Source organism: Zeugodacus cucurbitae, chromosome 2, assembly GCF_028554725.1.
Source record: "Zeugodacus cucurbitae isolate PBARC_wt_2022May chromosome 2, idZeuCucr1.2, whole genome shotgun sequence".
NCBI lineage: Eukaryota > Metazoa > Arthropoda > Insecta > Diptera > Tephritidae > Zeugodacus > Zeugodacus cucurbitae.
Window position 1 is genome coordinate 60001004 of NC_071667.1, and position 12727 is coordinate 60013730.

Below are 12727 nucleotides of genomic sequence, written 5' to 3' on the forward strand. Positions count from 1 at the left end.
TTCTATATATTTTTCAATTTTTTTCTTGCCTAAATTATGCTAACATTTCTACAATTTCCTTTGTTGCACATATTTTGCACATACATGTATATGCATTTTGACAATTCAACGCCATTTTGTATGCTTTTATTTTCTAAATTTTTTTTCTTAATTTTTTATTATAACGCTAATTGTTTGTGTGTGTGTGTATTTCACTACTTATACCGTTACAAATTTGTTTAAACTAAACGCTACACAGTTGTTGTTGCTTACAAGTACATATACATATATCTACATACACATACACAAATAACATCAATGGTGCTCGTGTACAATTTTTTGTTTTTTTTCAGTTTTTTTTTTCATCGCCAACCTTCACAAATCACATACGTCTAATTTAGCGTTAGTTTTCACAGCTGTCAACTGTCATGCAAGACTTTTGCTTCAAACATAAACATAAACAATTTTGGTGCGGTGCATTTACATACATACAGTACATTACATGACATAACATTTATGACTACACATACAGTTACAGTTACTGTTACATTTACATATGGCTTGACTCTTATGCTTAGACTTAAGCGGTTAATGCTCAACCGTTACTTATGTTTAATTACTACTACTACCATCATACATATGTATGTATGTATATGTGATTATTTAAACTAATTTAGTACAGCGCTTATGGGTTTCTTCTTGTTGTTGTTGTTGCTGCTGTAATTATAATTTTATCAGGCTACAACACACTAAAGCTAACAACACATTTCGGCCAAAGTAAATAGTGCGCCTAGCCAACTGTCTAAAAGCAGTTTGCTAATTTTGTCCAGTTCAAATATTTGCTTTTAATGCTCGCAAGCATGTATATATGTATGTATGTGTGTGTGTGTCTGTGTGTTTTGATTACATTTGATGTACTTACTTACAATATGCAGTTTGATTTGTTTTAGTGCTAATCTGCTATTTTATGGCTTTGTATTTGATTTTAATACTTTGATTTAGTATGCATTTGATTTTATCACTTGTACATATATCAAATATAACGGCTATTTATTTTGGTAATATATCATGTCTTAGTTTCACGCTGTGCATGAAAAAACAATCGCTTGCTTGGTTTTCATCAAATATTTAGGGCTTTTCGCTTCATTTCATGTAGTTCTGGCAAATATTTGAAATATTAATGAATAATATGAAATTATATGTGTCTAACGGTATTTCAAAATTAAACAATTTTTCATTAAAATTAACTAAAATATAAATTAAACTTCAATTTCATACATTTAAGGGGCCATTTGGTGTCAAAAAAATTGTTTCTCATCTAAAAACCACAGTTAATATAATTCAAGTTGCGAACCAAACCCATTCCTACATTTAGTATATATGGACGTGATACTATATTACTATTGAGAATCCAACTTTTACTTCTGTTTTGATACTAGAAGATTCAGTACTAAAAGCAGATCGGGGATTTTCACATAATATATGCCCATCGTATTATCTATTCGGAATAGTTTGCATCAGCAACAATGCCATCAATCCAGTTGAAGAGTTCAATTTTAGGCGATTAAGGGATTTTTACGCAAAGAGGAGAAATTCTATTTTCTCGAAAAAAAAAACATTCCCGGAAATTATTTTGAATAAAAAAAATCTGCGATTGATATCTTATGAATTCACTACTCTGTTATTTTATGGAGCATCGTATGTGATTGGCATTGGAACCGTTTAGCCGGTTATAGCCGTGCATCGTACATAAGGAAAAATCGAAGAAATAATAGAATTTTAGCGACTCGATCGAAGTGTTGTAAAAAAATCGAAAAAGACCAGATACAAAAAAGTCAATTTTTGAAGCTGGTTCGCGAAGAAAGTACGGACCAATTATAATAAAACATATCCAAGATAGCAACCTCAATAGAATCTCATTTGACTGTAGAACGTTCTAAAACCAGCACTTCGAACTCGCCATATGTTAACTTTGCTATGAGAAGTTGTTGGAGGAGACATCAGTTTTTTTTTCATAATACCAGCATTCCATCATATGTCATCGGACTTTGACATTTAAAAATGTTTACTATGAATAGTTCTGAATGGATGGACTACATTGAAAGAGTATTTCCAGTATCCAGCTAAACTCTGAGTTATAATGTTCTATTAAAAAGATGATGATAATCATAATTTTGGTGCCTTCGGCTTTCATAACTATAATAAAATATCTCACAAAAAATTCGAAAAATCCTAATATTATTGATTTCTAACTTTCAAACAACTAATAAACCATTATTTTTTAGGGTTGTAACTTTGCATACATGTACTTGAAGACTTAAAAAAGAAGAAACAAATTTTACATATTTTTTGTTGTTGTTTTTTGTGAACAAACAAAAGTCCTTCTTTTCGGCGGCGCATGTGATTTCCGCTCACTGGAACCAAGAATTCCAACGAGATTAGAAAGAGTACATGTTTGGCTCTACCTACGTTCAATCTTCAATGAAATTTGTTCTTGAAATTTTAAAAGAACATTCTTAAATAGTTATAGGTTTGAATTAAATAAAAAAAAGATTTTATTAAACCGAGAATGGGGGTGGTTCCCCTTAATCGGAAGTAGTAATTGTTTTGCCATTTCCCTTTCACATTTCTATTATTTATTTTTGAATTTTTTGTTTTTGTTTTGCATTACCTTTTTCACTATACTCTATATAGTATACATAGTTCTTTGAATATTCCTGTTTGATTTTCGCTGCATTTGTTCATTTCATTTGGTGTGTGTACATACATATATGATATTGGTATATCTATTAGATTTATATATTTCATATTGTATTTTTGTTTTTCATGCACATACATACATCCAAGAAAGTCATACACTTGGGAAAATTAGAATTTACGTATAGTTTAAGTTATTTAATTTAATTTTGCAAATATTGCAAGCAAAGAACTCTAGTTATGCTCACTGCCGGACACAAACACATACATGTGTGTGATTTTTCTATATTTATATGTGTGGTATCTTTATCAAAAATAATTTTTATAGGTTCGGTTAATATTGCATTAGCAGTTAATATACTAATATGACTGTAGTGTCTACTAAACATTTATTAAGTCAATATTGTACGCACATATTCAAATTGTATGTACTTAATTGTACTTGAAACTCAAATATTTTTGTAGCTATTTTAAATATTCTTTTAGGAAAAGTTGAGTTTGCGGTTGAGTGTACGTGTATCTGCTGGTATTCATAAATTAATTTATTCCAATGTTTTAGGAAGTCAACCCTTTAGAACTCTGTGTGGAGTAATTAACTATTATTTTAAGTTTTTTAGTTTGACTGTCTACTAATTTGGTTGTTATATTGATATTGTTTCCATTTTGCTGTAAAAATGTTCATATCTCTGATAACTGTGACACTAGTCTTTTCACAATTGGTAGAAAAAACTAATTGCCGATCATAAATTTTGTTTGTCAGTTGTTGTGTATTTTCTCACTTTCACAGCATGCCCTCTTCACTCTTTGAAAATCATTTTCAAATACAAAATCGAAAATGGGGATGAGGTCATATGTAGAAGTTCATGCAAGTGAGGAAAGTTTCTGATTGCCATTCACTTGGGAGTGGCCAGGAACGATTCTTTTGCATATGACTCAAGCAGCTCACTACTTTCAGTTTTAGAGGATACCTCTGTGTAACCAACAGACATCCGTTTGAAGGCGAGCTAAAGTGAGAAGACAAAGCTCACTTCTGCAGTTGTGCGTAGGGTTTAGGACCCACCACATAAAAAAACCAGACAGAGCCTCGGAAGAGAAACTCCACTTTTTATGACGACCCCTGCTAACGTTTTAAGTATCACAATTTGAGGGCATGCACCTGGAATGTCCGGACCCTTAATTGGGAAGGTGCCTCTGCCCAGCTGGTTGATGTCCTCATACAACTAAAGGCTGACATTACCGCCATCCAAGAAGTGCGATGGACGGTACAAGGACGGAAGAAGGTGGGTCCTTGTGACATCTACTACAGCGGCCATATAAAGGAGCGCAAATTTGGTGTTGGATTTGTGGTGGGAGAGAGACTCCGTCGCCGAGTCCTGGCATTCACCCCGGTGGATGAACGTCTAGCCACAATCCGCATCAAAAGCCACAAAATTACAATTTTCACAGCATATTCACTGACAAAGAGTAGGTTATATTTACTTGAGGGGACATCAATCTTTAACAGATAAGTACTCATAGGCACATCTACCATACCAGAAATAAATTTTGTAGTTTTTGAAGAAGATATTTTGAAGAAACAGAAACAGAGAAAGGTGTCTAATTTATAATTTTATAGATTATATCTGTGGGTCATGTATATAAAAGCTCAAATAATAAAAAATTAAAATAATTTTAAGAGGACCTGGCGAACTTGGCTTTCTAGCATTCGCTCGTAAAATGTGTAATACAATGAATTTAATATCTGCTCGCTACTCAACATTGTGCGTGTCTACTACAACATTCAGGACTACTTTTATCAATATATATGTGTGTATATATATGCTCTAATAAGTATGTATGTATGCTTGTAGTTACTCGTTACAGTTACTCGTTTGCTTTTGTAGATTTTGTAGATTTGCATTCAGCACTCATATACCCTCACATATCAATTACAAAATATACTTTTGTATTTGTATTTGTAATATGCCAAATTTTACTTTGCAATAACTGTTTTGCACTTGAACTGTAAATATACTCGTTATCTTATAGCTTCATTCCTTATACAAATCAATTAAATGTGTTTGTTGTTGGTGTAGTTGTTCTTGCTGTTGTTGCGCTGTCTGTTGATGCTGCGGGGAGTAATCGTTGTTTGTTACCTGCTGAAATGTCCAATATTGTTGTTGTTGTTGCTGCTGCAACTGTTGTGTGCTATGTTGCTGCTGCTGTTGTTGTTGCTGCTGCTGTATGTGATAATGCTGCTGCTGCTGCTGGCTATGTTGCTGCACACCGCATTGCTGATAGTGTGTTAGCTGCTGCTGGTGTTGTTGTTGATGCTGTTGCACTGCATTGTGCGGCTGCACCGCCAATATAGCGGTGCCCGCTGCATTTGTTGTTGTTGTCGCTGTTGCTGCCAACGGTGCAATAGCAGTGGGTAGCGGCGCCTGTATCGGCGGTGCTACAGTGACTTTGGTGCAGGCACATAATGTTGTTGTTGCTGCTGCAGCATTGGCAGCATTTGTTGCTCCATTTGTTGTTGCAAATGCGGGCCATCATGGCAGCTACACTAGCAGGCTCGGTGCTAGCCATTCGTCTTCAGCAAGCTGTAGTTGTGTAAAAAAGAGAGCGAGAGAGAGGAAGGGTTTAAGTAAATTACATCGACAAAATGTTACTCATACGCCATGTGCCACTTGTTTTTTTTTCGAAAAATGTTTGTATGTGTTGGATTTGTATTTCTTCGAGTAAAATTTGTTGTTTTATTTAAAAATGACGAGTTGTTTACATCAAGTTCTCTTGACATATTTTTTCGGAAAATTAATTTTAGAAGAAAAATTATTTTTTTAGTGGAATTATGGACTTGAATAGTAAGCAAGGAGTACCTTGGTGTCAAATTTATACTTTTCTTGAGTAAATGCATTGCAATTTTATTCTCTTCCATATAATGAGTGAATGTTTAAACTTTAACTATTCAACTACACCTAATAGCTGTCTCCTATTTGTGTCTATTGTCTTCGGCGTACAATGATGACATCGTTTCAAAGTGACGCATTGTCCTTGAGGCGACGAAAGTGGTCGCCTTTTGACTTTGCTTTTGTAACAATAAATACGCATCCATATCTATGGAGCTATGTACAAACATTAGGGAGTGTGGGAGTTTGGAATTTTTTTTTAAGGTTTGTTGGATTTATTGAAAATTCCAGTTTCAAACTGTCAACAAATTCCGATGTTGTAGAGCAATCGAACAATGAGTAGAGGGAGGGGCGTCACTTACTGAGCACAAGGAGCTCATTTGATTTCCGATGCTATGTGGACAAAAATCTCACTACAAGGCAAGTAGTTTTTCGAACGCTTGAATGAAATAACATGGGTCTCAGCAGTTTAATAGAGATAGCAAAAGGACAAGGGAACTCCACTCGTTCTGGGGTCGAGAATAGGTTGCCTTAACTTGATGGGTTATTAAAAAAACTCGAGCCTTTATAAATGAAACTTTTAAAAAACAAGCTAACTGGTGGCTGGCATTCAGGTAGCAGTAGATATACTGCTTCGAAGTGCGGAATCTTTCAGAGAGGTGTATATTCACTCCGATAGCAGAGCGACAATACTGTCCATGAATTCGGTGACAGTGCGATCTAAGCTAGTAAGCTGGAGTTTACATTGTTATCAGTGGCTTCGAACTACTTTGTAATCCGACTTGTGTGGGTACCCGGTCCCCGCGGAATCGCTGGAATCTGCAAAGCAGATCAGCTCTCAAGGGAGGGTACCCTAGCAACATTGACGCCGTGGTGGAAGCGTGGGGGTAGTCTGTGGTCCCCTTGTGTTAGAATGCTAGATTAACTGACTTCTAGTGAGCTCGCCAAACGCTGGAGAACAACCATCACCTGTGTAGTAGCGAGGTCTTTTTGGCCTGCTGTGGATCGAAAACGGTGCTTCCAGCTGTTGTCGCCAATAGGCACACACGCGGTGAGGCTTGGAAACAAGTCAAACGCTAGTTGCCAAAGCTATTTGGAAGAAGTCGAAGAGGAATCAACGGGACTTAGAAATGAGTCAGGACTATCCGGGTATCACAAAGGGCAGTCGAATTTGTCTAAGTGAGATTATCTGCTGTGGCGGAGATCTACCCCTTAACCTAACCTAACATGATACCAAAAACTTTTGAACTAGTCATTTTTGGTGTGGAACGTGACTCACTCTAATAGTCTTGAATCGCCAACGTAGAAACACACTAGCTTAAAAAAATTGAAAGGAGTTGCATCACAAACAGAAGATGAAAGACAACAGTGAAAATAAAAACAACAACAAAGCTAACCGTATACTGTTATCTACCAAAAACAACAAAAGGAAGCAACGGCAAAACCGAAATGGGCAAAAATAAAGCGGTGCACACATATGTGCGTCCATGACGTGCGGTGTCTCAAAGCCGTGTAGGCGCTAAATCGGCTTCTCGCCTGATCGCCTTTCGATTGCAAATGCCGAACAAATGAATGAACTAGCGTCCGAACGATTGAGCGGGAAAATGAAGGTTAGTAGTGGGGTAATAAGAATTGGCTATGGTCATACGAGTATATCCTTGAGTTTTACAGCTTGGATCTGGTTACCCTGATGGACATTAATTGAGGTACGTGAAATAATATTGGATTGGGAATGACATAACCCATTTCGAGACTGAAACATATTAAGACTCCATTACTAGATCTAGATCTGCTTCGAAAGATATCTTAATAATCCCAAATGAAATCATTTGAGAGTATTAAATGTCACTCAAAAATCCCGAGATTTTTGAAATATTTTGTATCCGAATTTTCACTGTTTTGGCAAGGTAACCGAGTCGCAGTCATTGAGTGTCCATTGAGTTGAGGCCATTTAGGCCAGCAATGTCAACTGCTGCGTTCAAACGGTTGCACAAAAGTTAAGTTCTGCACTCGAACCTAAATGCCATGTCTACAGGTATTTCTAAGTGAATGCCAACAAATGTACCGTTATTGTTGGTTGCTACGATTTGCGTTGCGCCAACAACATTCGACACAAAGAACGCATTGAAATCGAATTGAAAGCGTGTAAGCATTGAAAAGCTGCTGTCGCATAATATGTGCCCCGTCTGTGGGTTGCCACATGTATGAATATATGTGAATTTACCGTTAGTTGTGCGGTGAGTGCAGTGAGTGAGGCAGGAAGACAGAAAGGCGTACAAAGCACTAAAAAGTTCACTGGTTCAATGTGTCACCAGCTAGTGCTGCTGTGATAAGTGTACGCCATTGCTGAGCTTTGTTGCACACAAGTCCGCATGCAATATGCTCAGTCGGCGAAGCAGAAAAGCGGAAAAGCATTTAAATTCCATTTTTTTTTTTGTATTCATGCTACTTTTAATCGCTTGTATGATTTCTGTCTAGATTTCTTCGGTATTCAAAAATATTTGTGTATTCGTGTGTGTGTGTAGACTCACCTGTGGACTAACCTGAAACTGTTGCATCGGGTAGGCGACAACGCCGGTGGCTTGTGGCAGACCGCTGCCGACGCTTTGTGCAATTTGTGGAGCGGTAGCGCCCGCTAACGGCGCTTGTGGTGGCACACTTTGCCAAGTGCCGGGAATCTGTACGCCCATGCTAGATGGAATGGAAAATGAGAAAGTTATAGAAATTGTTTAATTTTTTTTTTTTTTTACTAGAAAGTAGATATTATTGATACATGTTCTTTCCAGTTTATTTCCACTTTTTTAATAAAATAGTGAATTTTTAAATTTTTATGGAAAAAGACAACTTTAAACATTTACATTTTGTTAAACTAACACTTTTAACAAAACTTTAACTAATTTTTTCAGTATAAATATAGTTTACTTCTAATTTAGGGTGGTCCTTAAAAAATCAAAAAGCTGTATTTACATCATACTAGTTCCCTCTATCAATAATATCAAGGACAGATATATGAAATCTCAAATTTTAGACCGTTTTGATGATTGGAATATTCAAATAACCGTTTGAAGATTAAGGAAATATATATATTTATAAAATTTTGACTCGAATATATAGAGATATCTAGAACTCATGCTGCTGTATATAAATCTATTTTTTTTCCGTTTTTGTCTAGAAAATCTAAGTAAAATATTTTTTCCCCACATTTAAGTAACACCCTAATGCTCTTATATTGTATAAACCAATATATTTTTAAACGCTATCTACTGTCAACCATTTCTCGCATATGCTCCTTAGCGATATCAATTTAACTACACTCAGTTATAAAAACGTCTATCTTTACCCCATATATCCTTGTTGGTAGCCAGCAAATTGTCCGTAGGTTGTAAATCCTTGCATGCCTTGCAAAAATTGTCCCGGCTGTAGGGCGTTGGCGGGCGTGGGCGCAGCTGTGGGATATGTCGGTGCCGGTGGATACCAATAGCCGGCCACTTGTTGCCCATATGCGGCTGCCGCTGCCGCCGCTGCTGCTGTACCGAATGGAAAGCCGGGGCTTAGTGCTTGCCCGGCGATGGCCGACATGTGATTGGGGTCACCGCTCTCCTTGCCCCACGCACATTTCACTGGCTGTTGATTGATTTCCGTATTGTGTACGCCGACAATGGCATGGGTGGCGGCCTCTTTGGTGGAGAAACTGTAACGAATTATTTATGAGCGTATTTAAATGAAATATATTAAGATGATTATTTTTAAGTCGTGTCATTTGCTTTAGGGCAATAAAAATGCTTGTTTTTCTCTTTGCTGGGGGATGGAGTTTTAGTTAGATGGAATGGAATTTGATATGGTGTATTGATAAATATAAATATGTAGTAGGTGCTCGTATATATTAGCATATAATTGTATTCGTGTGTTTCAGACAGATAATTAAGATTTCATTTATTTTGGAAAATTAAAAAATTTTTTAAATATACTAATTATATTGACAGTACGCCCCATATCTCATATCACAATGGATTGAAATCACCTCCAAAGACAATTACCAACATTTCATAATCAGGAATTCTTGAATTAATATTATTTATTAATTCAGAATTTAATTTAAATCCAATGAAGCTAAAATAGTTAAGTCTAAAACGTACAAGGGAAGTGTAATGGTAATTACTGAATCCGCTAGGTGGCGTTGCAGTAGCGCTACTCAAAACATCTATAGATAGTACTTTCGAAGATATTCTGATTGTTCTGTTCGAGCACTGAAAATATTTTGGACAGATCTCCAACTGAAAATTTTTATGTACATGACGCAACATATATTAACCAACATTTGTTTACCATGAACTATTTTTTGTTTAACAAACATGATCCGTTTGGTTCGATACGTGCCCAATCAATAATTTTTTAAGGCGACTTCTATTGATGGCTTTGTTTTCGGAATCAATGACTAAGGCTTTGTTAGTTCAGTTATAAGAATCTGCTTCTTCATGCTGTCTTTGTACTTCATAGTAAAACTTCCATTAAAGTTTCACCGTTAGATTAACTAAAGAATTGATTTCCATAAGTCTAAATTAGCTGAAGCATGAATCCGTAAGTCAAGATGACGGTACCATTGACAATAATAGAACCCTTATTTTATCCACAATAAAATTAACTTTTATATCAATCATGGTGGTTTATTTTGAGATCTGTCGCACTCAGTATTTGTCAAGTAATGGTAGAATTTTATACTAGAAATATAATTTACACATAAGTCGGAATCATTTACGGTTAATGAGGTAAATTATATAGAGACAAGTAAGGAAGGGCTAAGTTCGGGTGTAACCGAACATTTTATACTCTCGGAATTTATTTTTCAAAAAATCATACCAATTTGACCCACACATTCGTCATATACACATATGGTATAAATCCATTGAAAGTTGGAAACCCTAATACAAGATGTATGGGAGATAGGTGAAGTTATGACCCGATTTCACTCATTTTTGGCAGGGAGACATATTATTAGAAGAAAAATATTTCCTTTTAATTACTTCAAAATATCTGAGAGACTTACATATATTTTTATTAAAAAATGTATTAGAAGCACTGAGGTCCTCCTGTTCGATATATGGAACCCTAAAAACTTATTATGAATAGAATTTCAATGAAATTGGTCAGGTAGTTTCTGAGATGGGCGGAGCCATACCCAATTAAAATTGTGTATACCAACTTGAGTGCAGCCTTTCTGTACCATCTTTAAAAGAAATTTGAGGCGTCTGGTGTTTTTCCTTACTGAATTAAAGACTTTTTAGTAATTTTGAACATAACCTTTGTATGGGAGGTGGGCGTGGTTATAATTCGATTTCCTCCATTTTTGGATTATATAAGGTAGTGTCTAAAAGAAACGACTCTAGAGAGTTTCCTTGCTATAGCTTTAGTAGTTGACGAGATATGTACAAAAGACTTAATAAGGTGGGCGGATCCACGTCCACTTCCCCAAAAAATTTACATCCAAATATCTCTCTTCATTGTGTGCCAAATTTTAAAAAAGTTATGGCACATGATTTGTTTTCAGTTTTCGCCATTTTGTGGGCGTGGAAGAGGTCCGATTTGGCCCATCTCCGAAAGCAACCTTCCTATGGTACCAAGAAACACGTGTACCAAATTCCATCAAGATATCACAATTTTTAATCAAGTTACAGTTTGCACAGGCGGACGAACGGACGGACGGACATACATACGGATTTCACCCTGTTCATTTTGGTGTACATAACTCTATATCTAACTCGTTTAGTTTTGGGTGTTACATACAACCGTTATATAAACAAAACTATTATACTCTCTTAGCATCTTTGTTGCGAGAGTATAAACATCGATCGTTATGTTGAACATTGACCCATTTCGTCGATTATTTTTTGTTTTTTGTTGGTGGTAGCTTCCCTGAGCTTCACTTCAGCAATAGCTGAAGTCTTCAAAACATTATCAATAGCGTCTAGCTCTGCGAAACCAATATGAAGAACGCTGCGCTCACATTAGTTTCGACTTGCGCCCGAAGATCTTCAGCTTAGTGTCCGAGCTGTGAGATTAAAAATTTAAAACACTTACATGTATTTGAGTTATGGTCAAATGTGATTTGTTTAGTAATGGAGCTTCATAATCATCTACTTTATCGCCAGAATTCAGTACCGTTATTAATAATTTCACTTGAACTCTTTGAATTCTTGTATGAAATATTGGGAGGTTAAATAAAATTTTCTTGGAACCAAAATTAGTATTTTGGTGATCGATTAACTGAATTTTATATCTATCATCTGCTTCAATGTGACAATTAAAAAAATCACTTAGGTGGTTGTAGAGTCAATGAGAGAATAAGGTGCTGTGGCAATATTATAAAGTTCGGGTTGAGTTCAGTTCAGTTCAGTTTTAAATCAGGATAAAATAAAATATTTGCTTCTCCTAAAAAATCCACAGCAAATTAAACTAGAGAGAGCATTAAGTTTAAAAGTGTTGGGAATTAAAATTGAGAATTTCCAAAAGCAGCAGAAAAAAATTGTTCGTAATTTAGTAGATTGCTTTTTAGATGCCACTTATTTAAAGTCGATATGTTGGAAATGTAAATGCATGGGGGATGCGCTTCTCTGTGCATACTAATAGCTTTTATTTTCCCTCACTTACATAAGAAGGACAACACTGAAAACAACAACAACAACAGCTAAATTGTAGTGTTCACAGTATTAGCAGTTAGCAGAGCGAACAAAGCGTGAAAGTTGTGCAATCGGCCAAGGGATTCGTGACTCGCTCAATCTTAGTGCATCAGTGCACTGGTATAACGGTGCAATGCGGCCTTTTGTGTCAACATGGCAGCTGACAGTGTGTTGCATATATCCTTCAATACATACAGACAAACATGTAAGTAAGTATGTGGGAATGCTGTTGAATAGAGAAGAGTCTTTACTGAAGTTAGACTGGTTCTTATGGAGGTATAAGTAAGATATGTTTGGGGATCCTAACCGAGTACTTTGCTGATCACAAAAATCTAACTGAATCCTTAGAAGTCAGCCTACAAATAATCTGAAAACCACTTTATATGAGGAGAATAGTTAGTGAATGGCCCACTACTACTCCACATTGAACTAGTACCACTCGAGTGCTTTAACAGCTCAATCAACTTACTACATAACCATGTGCTTTGCTGC

The 12727-nt window shown here is 36.0% G+C and overlaps 1 protein-coding gene across 2 annotated transcripts in view; it reads right to left on the minus strand.

Moving 5' to 3' along the window:
* Positions 1 to 5116: 5116 nt before the first annotated feature.
* Positions 5117 to 12727, minus strand: part of LOC105217139 (cytotoxic granule associated RNA binding protein TIA1) — a 299387-nt gene continuing 291776 nt past the window's right edge. Inside the window, exons 7-9 of one of the 2 annotated variants that reach the window (XM_054230805.1) lie at positions 8902 to 9252; positions 8105 to 8252; positions 5117 to 5255 (exon numbers count right to left, since the gene is read on the minus strand). In XM_054230805.1, the coding sequence (XP_054086780.1) occupies positions 5214 to 5255; positions 8105 to 8252; positions 8902 to 9252 (541 nt within the window). In that variant the 3' untranslated portion in view covers positions 5117 to 5213. Of the gene's footprint in view, positions 5256 to 8092; positions 8253 to 8901; positions 9253 to 12727 lie in introns of both variants that reach the window. The other variant, XM_011191997.3, reaches the window with a different exon arrangement.